Genomic DNA, 22,209 nt, shown 5'->3' with positions numbered 1-22,209 from the left:
TCCTTGGTGAGGTTCTGGAAACAGCTTGATTGGTTAGTTGGCTGCCTGTGTTTGACTGAAGCTCAGCTGCTGTGATAGGCTGAGACTCAGCTATTTGTTACCAAAGCACCCTAAGTTAGGCTTCCAATTACTTTAATTGCAGTTGGTTATGTAGAGACGGCATCCTCAGGCCAAATTTAGTTTAACACTTACAAAAATATAAAATTAGCGTGTACAATATGGACTTTTATCAAGAGTGATTATAACATGAGGCTAAAAAAATGTAGAAATGAATTTAAACTCAATTCTGTTACCACCCTTTTAGAACATTTTCATTCCTCCCGTCCCCCAGCAATGAAATCCCATACTCATTAGCAGTCACTCCTCTTTCCTCCCTAACCCTTCCTGTCTCCATACAACCACTAATCTACTTTTGGGCTCCATGTATTTGCCTATTCTGGACATATCCTATAAATGGAATCATAGAATACTGTGGTTTTTTAAGTCTAACTTTCTTTCACTTAGTATAATGTTTTCAATGTTCATTCATGTTGTACCAGGTATCAGTTCATTCCCTTTTATGGATCAATAATATTCCACTTGACATTGTACTTACCCATTAATTAATTGATGGATATTTGGGTTGTTTTCATGTTTTGGGTCTTAAGAATAAAGCTACTGTGACCCATCCATGTACAAGTTTTTGTGTGAGCATTCACTTTCATTTCTTTTGGTCATTTACTTACGAGTGGAATTTCTGGGTCATTTGGTAAATCTACATTTAACATTTTGAAGAACAGTTGAACACTTTTCCACAGTGGTTACACCATTTTACATGACCATTGGTAATGTAAGAAGGTTCTAATTTCTCGAAATCCTTGTCAAAACTTATTATCTTTTTTATTATAGCCATTCTAGTCTGTGTAAAGTGGTATTGTGGTTTTGATTTGGATTTCTCTGATAGCTAATGATGTTGAGCATTTTTAATGTTTTATTGAACAATAAATTTGGAGAAATGTCAATTGAAATCCCTGCCTATTTTTAAATTGAATTATTTATCTTTTGATTACTCAGTTTTGAGCATTCTTTATATATTCTAGACTAAATCCGTATCAGATATATGATTGGCAAATATTTTCTCCTATACTGTGGCTTGTATTTTCATTTTCTTGATAATGTTCTTTGAAGAACAAAGGTTTTCAGTTTGATCAAGTCCAAATTTAATCATTCTTTCCTTTGTGCTTTTGATGTAATATCTGAAAAACCATTGCTTAACCAAAAATCCTGAAGATTTACACATATGTTTTCTTCTGTAGTTTTAGTTCTTATATTTAGATCTTTGATCCGTTTAGAGTTTGTTTTTATATTTGGTGTGAATAAAGATAACTTCTTTTTCTTTGCTTATGTCTATATAGTTGTCCCTTCACCACTTGTCAAAAAGTGATTTTTTCCCTCCCATTGCATTGCCTTAAAAAAATCAATGGACCATATATTTGAGTATTTACTTATGTTGCATTGGTTTATATTTCCATCTTAGGTCAGTACCACAGTCTTGATTTATGTAACTTTGTAGAAAGTTTTGAGATCAGAAAGTATGAATTTTTAACTTTGTTCTTCTTTTTCAAAGTTATTTAGCTATTCTTGGTCCTTTGCATTTCCTTTTGAATATTAGGGTCAGCTTACTGATTTTTGCAAAAAAGAGACCTGAGATTTTGATAAGGATCACACTGAATTTGTAGATTAATTTTTTGGATGACATCACCATCTTAAGAATATCAGCTCTTGTGATCCTTGATCATGAGATGGATGTATTTCCATCTATTTAAGTCTTCTTTCATTTCTTTCAACAGTGTTTTGTAATTTTCAAAACATACATTTTGCACTTCTTTTTGAAAGTTTATTCCTAAGTATTTTTTCTTTTTATACTGTTGTATTATAAATGAAATTGTTTTATTAATTTAATTTTCTAATTTTGTATGGCTATTGTATAGAAATACTATTTATGTTTGCATATTGCCTGGTGTAGGACCAGGGCCAAGTTCTCTGATGTTCTGGTTAAGCATCAGTCTCAGTAGCCACTGTGTCCCTTGGTCTCTACTGTGTGGCCTTCACAGGTGGTCCTTCCTCTCTTACAGCTGCAGTGTGTCTAGCATGTATTCCCGCCCCCACCCCCGGGGTAGAGCTGTTTTCTTTCTTTTAGATGCAATGAGGTTCCTCTGGCAACCTGACATTTCTTATTAAACTTCTGCCTGAGAACTAAGACTTTTGTACCATAGGGGAAATAGAATAGATGGGATTACGCATAGTTTTAGCAGTGACTCCTGTTTCCCTCCCCATCCAGGACCATAAACGAAGCTGTCTCAGGATTATCCCATATCTTCCCTCTACGTGAGGGAAGATTCATAGACCCTGCAAGAGGGTGAAAACTCCCCTATATTTATAGTCTCTGGGGTCTTTACACTCTCACTGTAGCCCATATTTAGCTTTTAGAGATTAATTTAAAAGTTTTACTTGAATTCTTCTTATTAGCTTATATGAGATCCAGCAGTGTCTGCCCCAGGGAAGCAAACGCTCAGAATCTATTCCTCCCTCCAGGCATGTGTCTGTTTCCAGATTGTGGGTTAGTTTGTTACCCTGCAGCTGCAGTTTTCTGACAGGCTTAATAAAAATTATTAATTTGCAGTTTGATAAGGGTGGGAGAAATGCTCTTTCCAGCTCTCTACATTTCTGAATTGAAACTGGGACTTGGCTGTCTTGATTTTGTCTCTGATTTTTATCAAGCAGAGAATGATCCAGGCTGCTCATTTTGAGAATACTTTAAATAAGACAGAACAAAGAATGAACCCAAAATAGAGGGAGAATTAGAGAGTGTTCAACATAGAGAGGAAATGAGAGGTCTAGACTTATTTCTTTAGCTTTGAACCTCTCTCCCTGAACTCTGTACTTGTGTATCCAACTTCTTATTTAACATCTTTCAGAAGTCTAATTTACATTTCAAACTTAACATTTTCAAATCTGAACTCTGGATTTTCTCTCTTCCCCAAATCTGCCTCTTCTGCACCCTTTCCTGTCTCAGGGATGGGGACTCCATTCTTTTGGTTGCTCACACCAAAATCCCCGAAGTCATATGTGATTTCTCCCTCTCTCCCACGTTCAATATCCATTTCAATGTTAAATCCGGTTCAGGGCTGACTTCAGAATACATCCAGAAGCTGAACGTTTCTCATCACCTCTAATGCCACCTCCTTGATCTAAGCTACCTTCATGTTTCTATCAGATGGGTCAAGTAGACCTCTCTGGGTCTGAATCTGTGGCACTGAGCTGTCACTCTCAGCTTACTCTCAACTGTCACTCTCAGCTTTCCTAATGAAATACTATTGCGTGTTGAGTTCTGCTTGTGTCATGGAGGCATTAGCTCTGAGAATAAATAGTCCCTTCATGGATTACAACTATGAACTCAGGATAAAATTTTAAAAAAAATCTCTGGACATGAACAAAACCCAGGAGTATTCTGGAGAGGAGTCAAGCTTGACCAGAACAGGTTATTTTCCTAATTTCTTGGCCTTGGTGCTGAAGATAGCTACAGTTACAGCAATATAACGGACAGACTAAACTGGTAGAGAGACTGCTCCATCATCTGCCTGGGGCAACCACTGACATAGGCAACCACTAGGATGAATCTCAGAACCATTGTGCTGGGTCAAAGCAGCCAAACACGAAGGGTGCATATTATAATTCCATTTATACAAAATTCTAGAAAATGCAAACTTATCTGTGGTGTCAGCACATCAGTGGTTGCCTGGGGCCAGGGGCAGAGGGAGCCATGGGCTGACAAGAGGCATATGGATATTTTGGGGTGATGGGAATGTTGTGTCTCAGCGTGTTGGTTGTTTCATGGATTTACACCATCGAACTCATCGAACTGTGTCCTTTAAACTGATGCATTGTATTGTGTGTAAATTATACCTCAGTAAGGTTGATAAAAGGTCCCAAAGTCTGTATTTAGGTCTTGCCTTTCCCCATCAGCCTGTGGTCCTCTAGAGGCAGGGCCACATCTTACTTGCATGGGCTGCACTTGAAACAGCAGTGCTCAGTGCTGAGGGGCCTCTGCACAGAGAACCTGAGTGCAAATTCGTGCCCTTCCTTTCACCGTATGTGATTCCTGGCCTCTCCAGGGCAGTTGCCCCATCCATAATATAGGGACAAAACACCTAATGTATAGGATATTTGGAGAGTTTAATGGATATAATCCTGTGTAAAGTTTTGAAAACAATGCAAGGCACACAGTAAGCACTTAATGCATGATAGCTATTATTATTCCTTTTGATGTTTATTATTTGGTAAAAACTCGAGGTAAAATAAATATCTTTTGAGTACCTATTGTGCCTCAGACACAGTGCACTTTGCTAAATTCAGTAACACATACAAAGTGTTTGATTCAAATGGCAATTGAATATCAAAGATTATTTTCTTTACATAGTTTTGATTATTTTTGCCTATATTAATGTAGAATTTCAGCATTTTTTTTGTGACCTCATGAGAAACATGCTATTTGATTCTGTAGCTTTTTTTTTTCCCTTCTAACATAGCAGCACATTTCTCAGGTCGGGATAAGGGTCATAAGGGAAGCCTTCTAAAGCACAGTCAGCCTTCTATCAGTGCAGACAGTGGAGTCAACAGTGTAGCAAACACAGAGGGTGGCTGATGCATGGACTAAATTCTTGCTTCTTTTCTAAACAGAAAATGAAGCAAATGATATGTCTGACAAGATCCCCAAAGGGGACATATTCACATATGGAGAGCCCCTTTGTGCCTCTTTTTATTTTAGAGTAACATAGCTGCAAAAGTGTAATTTGACAGTAAAAATATTAACCTCTGAAGGCAATATTCCCAAGGTGACATTTACAAGCCATCTCACACATGCTCATAGATTAACATGACACAAATTGTCTGTTTTCAATCTCCATGTCCCTGTCCTCAGCTCTTCTTATATTAGGGTCGATAGCGTTTGGTTTTTGAGTTTTCTCTTGGGGCTCACACAGCCCTGGAGGTATCATTTAAATGAATGATGGGAACCAGACTCTGATCTTTACCTTGCCATGTCTTCCTGTCAACTAACAGTCCCCTCCTCAACAGATGTGTATTCACCCTGTGAGCTCACATGCAGGGATCTCAGTTCCTAGTTAAAAGGCCAGTTGACCCCTGGGAGCCCAAGGCCTCACATGTATCAGCTTTGTGATCTCATGCTTCCTCTGTCTCTTCTCCTGGTCTGATTCTGCTCGTGGTATATAAAATGACTCATTTTTTAATACTATTAACATGATAACTTCGTCTAAGTCACCTCCTCTCCCTCTTTAACCACTACTTGTGGTGGTGCACAGGAATGAATGGGTCCCAGAGAAAACAGTTGTGATGTACACATACAGCATCTACATGCTGAGTGCCTATTATGTGCCCCACACTGTGTTAGGAGCAGAGACACAGCAAGGAAGAGGAGACAGGTCCATGTCCTCAAGCAGATTCCCTCCAGGTGGGGAACAGAGATAAAAACAACCAGGAACACTCGAAGAGTGGTAATTATTATGAAGTAAATTATATAGTATAACAGAGCAATCTGGTACAATTAATCTAGTCTCAGTCATATGATATAAGCAATATGAAGACTCTAATATATTGCAAGTAAAATAACAATATTGTAAACTTAGCGTACACAGTAGCACACAAAGCAAATTAGATAGAGGAAAATAGTATACTATAGATGGAGAGCAAACAGTTGGGGGTGCTAAGTTTAAATTAGAAACTACTCAAGGAATGCATTCTGAGGAATAGCTTTTGAACGTCATTTATGATGCTTTTGGTGGCAAGTAACGAAACAAAACAAAAAATAGACAAAAATAGCTTTAACAGCAACAAAGAGAGTCACTTGGTAAGTCTCAAAGTCCACAGGTTCAGGTGTGCTGGTCCAGCCGCTCCTCCAGCTCATTAAGAGCCTAGGTTCCTTGTGTCTTTCTGTCCTTCTGGGCTCCCAGTGTCAGCCTGGGCCTCAGGCTCTTGGATCCCCCGTGGCAGTCCCAGCTGTCATTCTCCACAGGACAACATCCGGCGGGGGAGGAGGCGTCACTTCCGGTGCATCTTTCTGACCCATGAGGCCTTTCCCAGAATCCCTGGCTGACTTCTCACACCTCATTGGCTAGTGTCATGTCACGTGCCCCCCCCAAACCAATCACTGGCAAGGAGGTTGGAGTTTTTGTTGCTGGGTTAGTGAGGCCGGTGGTGGATGGAAGGCTGTGATTTTCTGAAGAAAACATTATAAGAAAAGAGGAAGGGGTGTGTGTGTGTGTGTGTGTTTGTGTATGTGGCAGAGGGGCTGGCGTGTGGTTGGATGTCCAGTAGGATGTGGATGTGTCAGGTCTGAAGGACGCCGGGTCACAGTCCCAGCAAGATGAGGTGGTGGTCTTGGGACAGGCTGAGGTCAGGAGAGGTCAAGGGAAGATGGAGACTGCGAGGAGGACGGGGGTCGTGCAGGGGGAGGCCCAGGCCGTTAGGGCCGGGTAGACCTCAGTGAGGGGTATGGGTCATATCTGGAGCAGCACAGGAAGTTTCTGGAGAGGACAGAGCCCTGGGCCCGCTGTCCAGGTCAGCTGCTGGCTCGTGGTGTTACATATTCACCACCTGGGTAAGTGGCGGTCCCTTTCCCTGCGCTGGGTTTAGTACAGGTAAAATGAGAGTCATGACAGGGTTATGGAGTTACTGTGGGGCTTAATGCAGGGAGAGGTGGGAGTGTCACAGCAGTGAGGTCCTGTTCAGTCAATTCTCATTATCTGAGGGTGTTATACGGTTGCTGTGAGTACTGAATTAGGAAATGCTGAACCTTTGCTTCTAGGAGATACACAGACACACACACACACACACACACACACACACATTTCTCGTGTTCTATAATCTTAAATTCTAAAAGCAACCCTTCTGGTTAGATTTTATTTTATAAAAATCAACGTTCAGAAGTGTTAAGTGACTTGTCAGAGGCCACGCCACTAGCAGGTGCCAAGCAGGGATTCAAATGCTGTCGTACTGGACCCAAAGTCGAGGCCTGCATTGCACCCCACTGCCCTGCCCTGTCCGCGGTCTGGCCTTTTCTCTCTGAGAGCTGAGACAAGAAGGCAGAGCAGAGCCTTGTTTGACCTCAGTGCAGGACGTGCGTGGCGGGGCAGGTGATTCAGCGTTTTCATCACTCTATGCATGTCTACCAATGACCACAAAAGCACTTCATGTATTGGTTTTGGGGTTACAAATAACTTTTAGGGAGTAGCTGAGTTCATAAATAAGGAATCCACAATAATGAGAGTGTAGTGTAATTGGTGAGACCATTGAGTGATGACTTCTGGTTTTTGTATATCTAATGAATCCTCTATACATTCATGTACCTCAAGTCTTAGCACTCAATGTGATTAGCCTTACTTGAATTGTTTGCTTGAATTACTTAAAAGCAGGGGACACACGCTTTTTTTAGGTATATGCCTATCCCAGGAGAAAGAACTCAAATGGTAGTCAACATACAGGCCAGGTGTGCTGTCTCACACCTGTAATCCTAGCACTCTGAGAGGCCGAGGCGGGCAGATCGCTCAAGGTCAGGAGTTCAAAACCAGCCTGAGCAAGAGTGAGACCCCTGTCTCTACTAAAAATAGAAAGAAATTAATTGGCCAACTAAAAACATAGAAAAAATTAGCTGGGCATGGTGGTGCATGCCTGTAGTCCTAGCTACTGGGGAGGCTGAGGCAGTAGGATCGCTTGAGCCCAGGAGTTTGAGGTTGCTGTGAGCTAGGCTGACACCACGGCACTCTAGCCTGGGCAAGAGAGTGAGACTCTGTCTCAAAAAATATAAATAAATAAATAAATAAATAAATAAATAAATAAATAAGATAGTCCACATACAGAATTGCTAAAGCCTCTCATTTTGTTATGTTTTTAAGTAATTTCTTTTATCCCTTATGGGCTATACGGCGACTCTTGAAAGATAGGGCGGGAATGGGCTCTGCGTGTGCTCTGAGAGAATGCAGAGGGTCACTACATTATGATTTCGTTTCTTATGCACAGAGAGGCCTCATGGTGTCCAGAGCTGATGTGTTCCTTCCAGTGGAATGTGATTCACAGTGATTTGAAGTGGGATTAGGGGTGGGTGGATAGCAGTAGACAAGGAAGAACCAGAATTTTCCACAAATGCAGGAGAATTGAGGTCTGCACTGTGAAAGGTAGGATTGGAAAAGTTCTAGCAATAGGTGATGACCAACTGAGCTAGTGAGAAGAGCAGAACTCCCTAATGTAGGCTTCTAGTTGGTAGGGAACCTCATTCTCTTGAGGTAGACTCCATGCCACAGGAAAAGCAAGCAGAGTCTGGGGATGATTAGGGGTCTTACTGAACCTTCAACTTCTCCCAGTGCAGTGCTCTCATGAGAAGGCAGGGATTTCTCTAGAATAGGGATTCCTCACCCTTTCTAAGTACGTAAATGGGTGGCAGTCAGGCTTGACATTGTGTCAGCATCGTGGGATTTAAAAATAAGAACATGATCCCCCATTCTATTTTCTACTCTAAATGGAAATCTTGTTCTGATTATTTTCTTTACAATCCTGGGCACAATGATGCAGATTTAAGTCCCTCAAACATACCCTAAAAGACAGCTAATTTGTTCTCCTTTTTTAAAAAAGTAAAGCACAGAGAAAGATAGGATAACTGGGTTTTTATTTTAATTAGAAAAGTTAAAGAAATGCCATTTTCAGCTCCCACTGGTATTTTGGGGATGAGAGACACATTAGCTACCGCTGTCCACTACCATCTGAGGGCAGATTTGCTGCTCAGAACAGTAGAGCCTGCAGGGAAAAGGACTTTGGTAAGTTCTGACAGAATAGGAAAGGAGCTGCAGAAATGAATTTAGCCAGACTCACAGTAACTCTCCAGCAATCCCTGCTCATTGCTTTGTGAATGAGGGTTACCAACTCAAAGTCATTATTATTTCAGCTGATCTCCCAACTAGTGGCCCGTGTTAATTATATACTTAAAGATTCCTAAAGACATTTTTGACATTGCGAAATGTCAATAACAAGGCTCCCTCTCTGTGCCTGGGGATGCAAAGTGATCCTAAGTGTTCCATTAGCTCTTTTCTCCTTGGTCTTTGATTTCAATTGATAGTGAACTGCGGAGCTGTTGAGTGGTACAGGCTCCTCAGTTCCTTTTTGTGGGAGCACATTCATGTTAGTGCCATTTTGCAGGGTGGGTGGGGATGACAATTTGTCTCAACTCTGAGGTTTGCTTTTTCAGTTTGGAAATTGGCACTTCTTTTTTCTTTTTTTACAATTTTTAAAAATTTTAGTAGATCTAGGGGGTACAAATGGTTTTTTGATTCACGGATGAATTGTATAGTGGTGAAGTCAGGGCTTTTAGTGTACCTGTCACTCAAACAGTTTACTTTGTATGCGGCACTTCTGACATTGTTCTCGAGCCATTCCCCTGATGATGTCAAGCAGGCAGTTGAGCTCGGAAGAGAGGGCTGAGCTGTAGGTACAAATTCAGATGAGGAAAAAAAGCATCACACATAAGTCCTGGTTTGTGGCTTGCAAAGCTGGTGGTGTGGTGGCGCGACTGGGCAGTGTGGATGGGAAGGTCCCACCCTACTTTTTTTTAAAATTTCAGAATATTACGGGGGTACAGGTGTTTTAGTTACATAAATTGCTTTTGTACTATTTGAGTCAAAGTTATTAATATGTATCCATCACCCAGATAGTGTACATTGTACCCGCTAGGTATGAATTTACCCATTCCTTCCTCCCCCCTCACACCTGCTCAACTCTGTAAATGTTAATTCCACATGTGCACATAAGTGTTGATCGAATAGTTTCAATTTGATGGTGAGTACAGGTGGTGCTTGTTTTTCCATTCTTGTGATACTTCACTTAGAAAAATGGTCTCCAGTCCCATCCAGGTTAATACAAGAGGTGTTAGCTCACCAATTTTTATGGCTGAGTAGTACTCCATGATATACATATACCACATTTTATTAATCCACTCATGTATTGATGGGCACTTGGGTTGTTTCCACATCTTTGCAATTGTGACTTGTGCTGCTATAAACATTTGAGTGCAGGTGTCTTTTTAATAGAATGTCTTTTTGTCCTTTGGGTCCTCCACACATAAAGTGATTCTTGATGCCCCTCTTCCTCTGCACCTAGACACATAAATACATTTTCCTGATGGTCCAAGTGAGGAAGTCAGCAATGATTTATTTGCTTATCCTGAAGATGGAAAGTAAAACCAGGGCTTACATTGGCTAATATTTAACCTACTAAGGCACGCCCATTAGAGAGGGTACCCTAAGTGCTGAGTCAAAAGACCATAACAAAATGCTACATTCTTACCTTTATTCTGAAAAATTATAGTTTAATGGGGCAAAAGTAATTATATACACGTTTCTCACGCATTTTGTGTGTATTTTGCCCACCAGGATTTTAATCTGGCGCAAAGCTCTCTTGATTTTTCAGATCTTCTTTATGACTTGACTAAGTGGGTTTTTAGTAACATTAAAACCTTTTGGCATCTTCAGATATGGTGCCAGAGTGAAATATGGTGTATGTGGGGTTTGATTAGTGGTGTTTTGAGTACATAAAAAAGGTAAGATAAGGAAAAAACACATACACACAAAAGGCAACAGAGGTTATATAACTCCATTAAGTTATGTTAATGGTTTTACTTGTCAGTACTTTGTAACACAAAATGGTTTTCCTGGAGTCTATTTGTCAGTATTTGTCACTAATTAGTGCCTACAAATTACCTTTTGTACAAGTCCTGTTCATCTGGGTGTTCGGGTGTCTAATAAATCAGAGCCGTTGCAGTTCGTGAACTTTCACTGTTGTCGGTTTTTGCTTGTACTTTTCCTCCTGATGCATCTCAAGGTTTTGCCTCCTCCCCAAAGGTTTCCAACAACTGTGACTCCGTTTTTGTGAATGGGAAGGAAATGAAGAGCAAAGTGGACACAATTGTGAACTTCACCCACCAGCACTTCACCTCCCAGTTTGAGGTCACTGTGTGGGCGCCCAGACTCCCCCTGCAGATTGAGATCTCGGACACGGAGCTGAGCCAGGTCAAGGGCTGGAGGATCCCGGTGGCCTCCAACCACAGAAGGTGAGGACCTGGAGAGAGGACCATGGCCCTGATGCTCCCGGGGCCCAGAGCTCTGTGGGAGGCAAGGTGACCCGCAGGGCAGCGCCCAAGCCCTAGGGAAGCAGCATCCACAGTGGGTAACAGTGGTTGGGGCTTGAGGTTCAGATGGGTCTGACTTGGGTACTTACTAGTGCTTTGACACGAGGAAATTAAAGTAAAGATAATAATGATAGTAACAACCTCATGTAGTAGTTGCTAGGATTCAGTAAAATGATGCAATACATGAGAAGCACTTAACACAAGACCTGGCATTTAGGGTATAGCTATTTTCTGTTCAGTCCCCCTGCTTGTAAATGCCACCCTTCATCCAAGGAGCACAAGTGGTTACAAGACTGTTGGCTCTGGAATTAGGCTGCCTGAGTTTTAACTCTGGCTTTACCACCTGTAGCTGTGTGACTTGGACATGTGACCTAACCAGTCTATTTCTCAGTTTCCTTGTTCATAAATTAGGGATGATGGTATTACTTTCAGTGACTTTATAATTATTTTTAAATTAGAAGTTTTTGAAAAATGAACAGGACACAGTCTGTCCTAAAATAACAGGATTGTTTTGTTTCATTAATGCACCATTTCTAAAAGTATATGTATTCACTGACCATTTTTATGATACTGTCACTTTTTAATGAAACATATACTTAATAGTGCTCTTCTTCCTGCTTTATCTCTTTGCTTAAGGGAAACTTCACATCACTAGCACAAATGGACAATTAATATCATCTATGATAAAATAAATTTAACCTGAAATTAATACAAAGAAAACAAAATAGTATTACTCAATTCTTAGTAGATACTGTTGTCTGCCTGTATGAGTTTGTCTTTATTAACAGAAACTAGCAAGTGTCAGAGCAGCTTTAAAGACATCCTAGCACTGAATAGAGACATTCCTGTGATATATTCAGAGGGATTGAAAAATGAAATAGGAATAACTTTTCAGTATGTCATTCAATGAATGCTATATTCCTCTGCTACCTAAAATGGTCTTTCTTACCCACAGAGATATTCATCCCTTGCTTTGAGAAACGCAAATTGCTATGCTATTGTGATGGTGAAAATTTTTTCTGTCACTTTGTAAATGATTCTCGGACCTTTTAGGGAGGCCGAGCGGCACATTGTAAAGAGGGTGGGTTCCAGAAGCCAAGCGAGCTGGGTCCAGGTCTACTAATTAGCAGTTGTCTGGGCCACCTACTAACCACTGCCAGCCTTGGTTTCCTCGAGCAGAAATAGGAACATGTTTCACAGCTGTGGAGAAGGTGGATGGCGTTAGCTTTACAAGGGAGAGGACGCTGACCGAGGGGGTGGCGCCCTGGGCGTGGGCCCCGCCTCTGCAGGTGACCAGTGTGTGGCCTTGCTGAGTGGCCTCTCCTCCCCTGCCTGGGTGTCCTCATCAGTAAGGTCAGGGAAGTAAGCAACCTCGTTCTTTGGAGTCTGTGGAGATGACAAGAGTTAAACACGCATGGTCGTTGTGTGTTACACAGTCGATTGGCATCGGCTCGCATCCTTACATGCAGCACGTGGCACAGGGCACACGGTGGGTCTAACTCAGCACACACGAACCTCTGCCCCGTTCTCCCCTGATGTCATATCCATCCGCTGAGGGTCACAGACTGGTCAGCAGCCACCAGACAAAATGCTCTCGTAAAGGACACAGGACAGGTTTAGTTTTAGCATGACCAGTTTCCAGAGCATGAAGGCCAGAGACTCAGCCTCCACCCCTCTGTGGCCTGAGCCTCCCGTGGCTCTGGGTCGGGGAAGGAGGAGCTGAGCCTGCTGCCCGTGTGGCCCCAGTGACCACAAGAGTCCTGGCCAAATAAATGGATGAGCAGTGAGTGGACCCCTGGCTGAGCAGGTCTGTACAGCCCATAGAATCAGGAAGACATGGGCATGGAGGACTTCTTAACAGTGAGGACATTTACTCTGTTTTGGTTCTTTTGTGCCCCAGGCCCACCCGGGAGAGTGACGACGAGGAAGAGGAGGAGAAGAAGGGGCGCGGGTGTTCTCTGCAGTACCAGCACGCCACGGTGCGCGTCCTCACCCAGTTTGTGGCCGAGTCGCCTGACGTGGGTCAGCTGACCTACATGCTCGGCCCCGACTGGCAGTTCGACATCACCGACCTTGTGACCGAGTTCATGAAGGTGGAGGAGCCGAAAGTCGCTCAATTACAGGATGGCAGGACCCTGGTGGGTCGGGAGCCAGGAATAACCACCGTGCAGGTACAGGCCACCCACCCTTGCCCCGCGCCTAACGCCAGGTGGATGCTGCTGTGCAGGGGCGTGTGTGTGTGTGTGCACGTGGACATACATCTGAGCGTGTGCAGTATCGTCTGTGTGCAGGTATTGTCTGTGTGTGTTAAGAGAATCATGAGAAGCAGCAGAGTACATGCCGATTTTAATAATCTAAACTCAGATTAAGTTTTGCATTTTGGAGAGATGTGAGAAAAATATCTAATCTCTTTTACCGGAGAAAGCTAAATAAAACACACACAGTATAAGTACTTTTCCTCAATATGATACTCTGAAAAGTAGTTTTTCCTCCTAACCTTGAATTTTAACTATTTAGTTACACCTTGTACAATAGGCAAAACATTTAAAAAACATATCTTTACCCAAAAAATAATAAAGAATCCATAGTTAAACATTCTCTATCTTATCATAGTAATAGTCAAACTGTTTTCTAGCCAGTCATGGTGAGGTAGTTATACAGAAATGGTGCAGCATGTTTTCTTTATGCAAATTTAAAATATTTCTGCTGATCGTTAATTAAGTCATATTTTCGTGTAGCTGAAATTAAGTTTTACAAAACTAGAGTAAATGTGTTATATTCTGTACATGTTTTCTATTTCTGTGTAACAGATTGCCATAAACTTAGCAGCCTAAAAAACATCCACTTATTCTCTCAGATTTCTGTAGGTCAGGAGTCCACATGGGCTGGGCTGGGTTCTGTGCTCAGGGTACCAGAAGGCTAAAATCAAGGACTTGGCGGGGTGGGGCTCTTATCTGAGAGTTTGGGGAAGGAATTGGCTTCCAGGCTCCTTCAGGTTGTTGGCTGAACTTAGTTCTTTGTGATCATAGAACTGAGGTCCCTATTTCCTTGCCGACTGTCGACCAGGGTCACTCTGCTCTGAGAGGCCACCTGCATTCCTTTCCACATGGTTCCTTTCGTCTTTGGTAATGGCCGGTAGAGTCCTTCTGCCGCTTTGAATCTGACTTCCCCTCTGCTACCCTCTGGGAAAAGGTCTCTGCTTTTAAGAGATCATGTGATTACATTGAGTCCACCTGGAAAATTCAGCATAAGCTCCCTGTCTTAAGGCCAACTGTGCCATATAACATCCTATACTCACGAGAGTGCTTTCCCATCATGGTCACAGGTACCAGAGATCAGGGCAGAGCATCTTTGGGGGGACCTTTCTGGAAATTCTGCCTACCCTGTGTTCCTGTCCAGGTTCTAGTCACCCCTGCTTGCATACTAGATGGGGAATTAGGAGGAATGGCTCCTTGGGACATTGAGATTCCCTGTCCCACTTTGTCCAACTGGTTTATGCCTCAATGGCACAGTGGCCATACAATGATCATTACTGTCCCACAGTCACCATCACCTGCCAGCTGGAGGGGATGTGAGCAGGAGAAGAGGGCTGAGCACCATTTCCTTACAGTGTTTCATGACAGTTCTGCCATTTTCAAAGCCTAAATATTAGTCGTTGGGAAAATGTTACTCTTTGCCTAGTACCAAGGCAGACAATTTTTAGTTATTCCCTCTAAATTAAATCAAGCTTTTCTCTGAAAATCCACTGCTATTATCATAGTATGAATTAAAGGAAAGAAAATGGATTCAGATGATTTTTATGGAACTTAAGTATAATTGAACAATCGCATCACACTTACTTACACAATTTCCGTAAGTGCATTCATTGCGCAGAGGCCTGGGAGAACACTTTGGTGGAGATGCCAGTTGAGGAGATGAAAATGTGTGTGCGCAGCCAAGACCTGAGCTTCCTCACTCACTGTGCAGGTGCTCTCGCCTCTCTCGGACTCCATCCTGGCTGAGAAGACAGTGATCGTCCTGGACGACCGAGTCACCATCGCAGAGCTGGGAGTGCAGCTCGTGGCTGGCGTCTCTCTGTCCCTGCAGCCTCACCGAGCAGACAAAAGGGCCATCGTGTCCACAGCAGCTGCCCAGGATGTTCTTCAGTTCCCACAGCAGGTGAGAGTCCCAGACGCCCTGTGTCCCGGTCAGTGGAGACAACTGCTGTCTCTTGGTTGTCAGGTTGTCACACCCTGCAGAGGTGATCAGTAGAGCTCTCGCAGCCAGGACTCTGATTCTTGAAGCTGCTCTTGCTTCTAGATATTCAGGCTGTCCTGTCTCTGGGAAAAGGATTCAGTGGCTTGAATACATTTCCTCTTATATATTTCCTTCCTTTTACACACTGACCACATGCCCGCATGCCATTTGCTTTCCAGTGGGTTTGTCTGCACCAGGCACAGTCTGCTGCCAGACTGTGACCAAGGAATCACAACTTCTCAGTTTTGCCAGAGCAGGTTGTTTTCGATACTTAGAAATTCCATTTCAGCTACTTAAACATGGTGAGTACGTACCAAATTGCTACTGTTTATAACAATTATTGTCAGCTCTAAAACTCCTCTCCATCTGTAAACTGTTATAGATCCTTTCTAAAGACACAGGCACAGTGCCACTCAAGCCAGCCAGCCTCCTAATGCGTCTTCCCAAGCGCTCCCAGCCATGCGTGTTTTGCCTCATCAGCATTGGCCTCCTAATGAAGAAGGTTCACAGCGGTGTTATCTTGAACAGTAGCCTGATTAGTCTGCACCTGAGATTGATTCAGATAAATTTTCTGATATTTTAAAATGTTTTTAGAAAGGTCAAAGTCAAATTCTGTTGTGTGCATGCAATAAATTAATTTATACTTTAATGCATTCATTGAAGTATATTATTTGTTCCTCATACCGGTATGGCTACAGCCCATCACTGATGACAGTTCAAGGCATACCAAGAAGTGTTCAAGATTATAAAACATGGAAATTTATTTTTCTCTCTTTTTATTTCTCTTTATATTTAAAGAATTATCTAGGAAATCATATTCATGTTTGCAAATTTGAAGGAACCTGATTATAACATAATGCTTTGGTTTCATTTTCCTTAGGAAGCCATAGTTAGTTCTTGGATTTTGTTCAGTGATGGTTCGGTGACACCTTTAGACATTTACGACCCCAAGGATTATTCAGTTACTGTGTCGTCACTGGATGAAATGGTGGTGTCTGTCCAGGCAAACCTGGAGTCTAAGTGGCCGGTTGTGGTTGCAGAGGGAGAAGGACAAGGGCCTCTGATTAAGTTAGAGATGATGATCAGTGAGCCTTGTCAGAAGACCAAGAGGAAGAGTGTGCTTGCTGTGGGGAAAGGAAACGTCAAGGTCAAATTTGAACCAAGTACTGATGAGCACCATGGAGGCACCAATGACATTGAGGGCATAAGTCGGGACTATAAAGACCACCTCGGTAATTCCATAGAGCGGGAAGGAAACCAGGAGAGAGCAGTTCAGGAATGGTTCCAGCATGGCGCATCTATCGGCCAGGAGGAGAGTGCCAACAAAAGCACAACCCCACAGTCTCCCATGGGAGGAAGGAACAAGAAGTTACTCAAGAGTGGTAGTCCAGACACCTTCACGAGCTTCCCCACTCAAGGGAAGTTACCGGAGCCCAATAATCCTAGTGACCTTACGGTGACCTCAAGGGGGTTGACGGACTTGGAGATCGGCATGTACGCCCTGCTCTGCGTCTTCTGCCTGGCCATCCTGGTCTTCTTGATCAACTGTGTGGCGTTTGCTTGGAAGTATCGACACAAAAGGTTTGCTGTGAGTGAGCAGGGCAACATCCCCCATTCCCACGACTGGGTCTGGCTGGGCAATGAAGTGGAGCTCCTGGAGAACCCCGTCGACATCACACTCCCATCGGAGGAGTGCACCACCATGATCGACAGGGGGCTGCAGTTCGAGGAGAGGAACTTCCTTCTGAACGGCAGTTCCCAGAAGACTTTTCATAGTCAGCTGCTCAGGCCTTCTGACTATGTCTATGAGAAAGAAACTAAAATTGAACCTATAAGTTCTTCGGGCCCAAAGAGGAAGAGAGTCAAGTTTACTTCCTACACCACCATCCTCCCAGAGGACGGCGGCCCGTACACCAACTCTATCCTGTATGACAGCGATGACAACATCAAGTGGGTCTGCCAAGATATGGGGCTGGGGGACTCGCAGGACTTTAGGGACTATATGGAAAGACTGCAAGACCAGATGTAAACTCCTTTCTTATGTTTGTATTCACCTTTATGCCTTCTGTTTTTTGAATGGTGGAGCAGTGAGTTTGATCAGCAATAGGGGATGATTTAACAAATTTGCTGTGTGGAGGTCTGGTGGGATCCCTTTCTAAGCAGGCACCAGAGGTCCGAGAGCTATTGCAGCCAGGCGTTCAGCCGGGAAATGCCTCCGAACAGCCACGTGTAGGGACTGGAGAACTTGTAAGACAACTGTTTTACCGACTGCCTGGTTCTAGCTCAGTGCAAATATAATAAACCTGACCCCACAGACATTGTTAGTCATCTTGCGACAAATGGCCATGTGGAATTAGAAAAGATTTGGATGTTGATTTTTCTATTTCTAGACCTTTTAAAGCACAGTGGACACTTAATTGCCCTTGGCCTGAGTTTAGACATACATGAAAGATGACTGAATGTAGCTATCCTTATTTGTTAAGAGCGCTGCTCATTATTTTTATACACATTTGCTCCTGCACCTGTTCCTTTGACCTCTGGAATTCTTTTTGAAACACAAAGAGAAGAAATTTCAGTCTTTTCTTTGAGATCTGTTTGATTTACATATATGAGTTTCATTCCCTGGGATTTGCCATGTCATGTTATTTCCTGGGTCTCCACACAGGATGTCAGGTTTTTCCGGTTTTCTGCGCTTCGTTGTTTAGGGACAGTACCTAAGAAGCTTATTCTTACTTTGTTTTTCCTTTCTTTTGTTGTTGAACTTTCTTGTATAAGACTTGGACAAGGGGTTTTACTTAAAATGTTAATATACTGTGAGGGAGGGCCATCTCTTTACAGTTTTCTACATGAAGTTTCAAAAATTTGGAGAAAAGTTGTGAATCACAAACTCTTATTTTTATTCTCTACTTGTTGACAATTCCTGGGGAACTCCTGAAGTGTATTTCTGAGGGCAAAAGGACCCCAACGTCACTGTATTTACTCAAGTGCTTTGTGGTCAACACAATTTGTTATCCAAGCTGAAATCTAAAAAGTAGCATTGATCTATACAGAAAGGAAATTGCCTGGGAAATAGCTGCAGATTAAACTTTCCATTTTACCAGAACAAAAAGAAATTTTAAAGTAAGTAGAATGCTGTTTCAAGTTAGCAATATATGAAAATCCGTCTGTACAATGACTTCTCCCCAAAATAATCTCAGTCATGATTCTGGCGCAGATAAGGCCTTCACAGGGTGTGCATTGGTGGAGAAAAGCAATGGGTTCCTCCCAAAATCCATACAAATAAGTGGTTGTTCCAGAGCTCAAAAGGCAGCTGTTGTGGAAAAAAACCCCACAGCTATTGAAAAGTCAAAGGGGCAAGAGAAAAAAAGCAACAAATTCCTACATATTTTTTTTTAAATGTTATTTTAAGAGCGTCATGAATGGTCTTAAGCAAAGCAGGAATTTGAGATTAGCAAAATGTGACAACAGTTCTATTTATTACGATGATATTGTTGGAAAAGCAGACACCGGACTATTATGCCTCATTATAAGCTTTACTGAGCCATTCGCATTTCTAAGAAATAGAATTTTAAAGGCCAAAAGTAGGAAGGGCTTGCAGGAGGTCACCTGAAGCAGTTCCCCGACTCCAATTGGCTGATAACTGAGCTAGTGGAAAGAGAGGCGTTGAACTGTTCTCTTAGTGTAGATCTCCACGGATGGGAACACGACAGCCCAGCCTCCCCTAGCCATGAAGTGATAGCCAAAAAGTTTCTCTTATGTCTCTGCCCACTGGACTACAGTGTGTTTGTGAATTGTGCTGAAATTGCAGGCAGCACAGGCCTGACCTCCCGGGAGGCCAGCGTTCAGTTGGCTGTGTGAGCGTTTAAAGACAGAGGCTGGTGAAGTTCCAAAAACCTTTCAGTTTGACTGGATAATGAAGCAAGGAGAGTCAGGCATTAGCTGCAGAAGGCGTTTGCAGAGAGATGACCAACGTCTTACAGGAAGATCTCCTACTTAGTCAAAGGCTTTTCAAAGGGCTTGGTGGGGAGGTAGTCCAAGGCCAACTGTGCAGGACTGAAGGGAAGTTTATGCGCTAACTGACACACAGCTCTCCAGATGAGTCTAGCTCTTTCTCTGAGACATTTTCAATTCTGTCTCCCTTTGGATCTTTAACATTCCAGAAACAACGGGAATTCACTTCTGAAAATGAAAGTTCTCCACTGAGACAGGGAGGAAATCTCCCTCTCCCACACAGCAGGCTCCCTCCTACTGATAAAGTGAGATTTTGGGCGGGGCGAATAACCTGGGAGGGGGCAGAGGAAATGATCTTTGTCCTGGAAAGTGTCATTAGAGCACTTCCTACTACAAGGGAGTGCTGGATGGGTGCAGGGAGCAAACCGGAGAGCACTTACCGTGCCAGCGTTTCTCAGCAGAGCCGGAAACTGACCACGGCCTGAGGATGCCTCTCGTGGATCACTCAGAGTCACCCAGAGTGACACAGCCTCTGCTCAGTCACCTTTGTTCGTTTGTGTTAAAACTCAGTTCAAGACAAAAATCAAATGGAAGGTCGTGAAAGAAGGGTCCCTTGTACCATATAACATACCCTCAGATGTATATAAACACATATGCATACATATATCCGTGTGTGTGCGTGTGCGTGTGTGTGTGTGTGTGTGTGTGTGTGTGTGAATACGGAAGAGCCAGATGATAAACTATTTCGTGGGAATTGATAATGACTGTCAGTTGTTCTCAGATTTGGTATGGAGACTACTCAGCATAACAGAATTTCATTGAAGTATCGTCCACTCTAAATATTCCCTGCAGATTATAAACCATGGGTTATAGCATCTTGTTTTCTAGCTAGCCAGTGTGCAACTATTAGACACTATACCTTGAAATACCTAAACTAACATGGGGAAAGAGGCGTAAACTAGTAAGCTTTGAAATCTGGTTTCTTGGGGGCTGTGTGTTTGCCTGGATTTGCCTGGATTTTCTGGCTGAGATGGCCAAATTATTGGTCTTGATAAATGACCTGAACCAAACAGCATTTATCAAGTCCCTTCCTTTCCCATGGGAATGGGACACTCAGACTGCCCCCGAGAGAGACACCAGCAAGCTTCTTGAGAGGGCACCACCAAGGGAGGGTCAGAGGCTAGACAAGGACCACATAACCTGGAACAAAAGAGGACGTGCAGCCACTGTCTCTAGGGCCCAGTTGTGCCACGTTAGAGGTCATAACACAGGGATCAAGAACAGCTGCCACACCAGAGAACTGGCGCTTAGCACACAGGTTGTGAAAGAAGGGTCCCTTGTACCATATAACATACCCTCAGATGTATATAAACACATGTTGCTCAAAGGCAACATGTGTTGCCTCTGAGCAAACGCAGGAAGAAAAGACAGTAGGCGCTTGTCGCAGAAGAACAACACCTAGCAAACCTCAGAATACTCCATGTGTACCAAGGGAAGGAATGGTTGACGTCCTAGCTGTTTTGCATTGCACACTGGCCAGGGTAAATTCCCAGACTATACCAATCTTTACTATCTGGACATAAAGTTTCTATTGATAAACATGATTGCAGGGAAAAGTGGATTCACTTTTGTCCCATTGCCATATCTGTAGACTAATGTGTACCTTGCTGACTTTTAAGTTTGAGATAGTCTGCCTTTGTTCATTTTGATCGGCGTTCTTGTTTCAGTCTTTTAGAAAGGGGTCTTGCAATTGTTGGGATATTGGTACCACAGGAAAGGCTCTGTCAGAGAACTGTTCAGTCCAGCAGCAAGAGCCACAGGGGCTGGTTTCATCTGAATTCTACATGTCATTGGCATCGCTGTGCTTTCTACTTCAATCACCTAACAAATGGTCTCCATTCTCCATTCCATTCTCTGCAAATGACACAACTGATGGTTTACAAACTCAGCAACCCTCCCCTCCAATAAAATTACGAATGTGTGATGTAATGCGTATCTCCTGTCATGTAAAGGGACAGTGTGGATGTTGGAAAGGTGACACTAAAGTACGGATAGCAGATATTTTTGTATGTAACATAGGTAATATAATGAAACACTGAGAGGTGTATTGGAACAAATACATTTTAAAATAAAAGCATGCAAAACTGTAGCTTTAAAATGTATAGACATCCCACCCAAAAGTATCTAAACTGATGTTGGGAAAAACACTGGGGCCTAACGTCATGAAATGCGCTGAATTAGGAATTCTGGCCTGGAAAGGACATGGCTTATGTTGGGACTGTTGATGGAATCTGCCGGAACATTTTAATCTTACTCTTCATTACTTCTGGATTTTTCCTTTCCTTTTTTTTTTTTTCCTGGAAATATTTCAGAAATAAAGTGACTTCATTTTCCAGCATAAAGGTATATTCTAACCACAGGGTATCTCATCGTTTTTAACATGAAAATAAACATTTAAACATTCTTCAATTGTTTCATTATTTTATCCACATATTCCCTACAGCATCTGTGTGATTGGTTATGTTTATAGATATATTTTTCTTTTCAGCCAGAGATTTTAATACCCTTGATACAGTAATAAATGGACACCAAAAAAAAAAAAAAAAAAAAAAAAAGCATGTCTTGAAAGTTGCAAACAGCTTTTACTTTTTAAAAACTTCTCAATTGTTCCTCTAGCAGACTGGCGAAACTTTCTTTCCAGGTGTCTCAGAGAAAGGGCTCATGTTTCTTGTGTCCCTGACCACGGTCAAGCCATCTTGAAACTCATTGCTGAAATGCGTGATGCAGCTCGTGTT

The 22,209-nt window shown here is 42.7% G+C and overlaps 1 protein-coding gene across 2 annotated transcripts in view; it reads left to right on the top strand.

Moving 5' to 3' along the window:
- TMEM132B (transmembrane protein 132B) overlaps positions 1–21,878 on the top strand; it is a 309,468-nt gene extending 287,590 nt beyond the window's left edge. For both annotated transcript variants that reach the window (XM_075996440.1, XM_012782143.3), the window contains exons 6-9: positions 10,941–11,149; positions 13,128–13,398; positions 15,194–15,385; positions 16,344–21,878. In XM_075996440.1, coding sequence (XP_075852555.1) covers positions 10,941–11,149; positions 13,128–13,398; positions 15,194–15,385; positions 16,344–17,492 — 1,821 coding nt within the window. In that variant the 3' untranslated portion in view covers positions 17,493–21,878. The remainder of the gene's footprint in view (positions 1–10,940; positions 11,150–13,127; positions 13,399–15,193; positions 15,386–16,343) is intronic.
- Positions 21,879–22,209: the final 331 nt, after the last annotated feature.

This window comes from Microcebus murinus, chromosome 22 (genome assembly GCF_040939455.1).
Source record: "Microcebus murinus isolate Inina chromosome 22, M.murinus_Inina_mat1.0, whole genome shotgun sequence".
NCBI classification, from domain to species: Eukaryota; Metazoa; Chordata; class Mammalia; order Primates; family Cheirogaleidae; genus Microcebus; species Microcebus murinus.
This window is presented reverse-complemented; position numbering and strand designations above follow the sequence as displayed.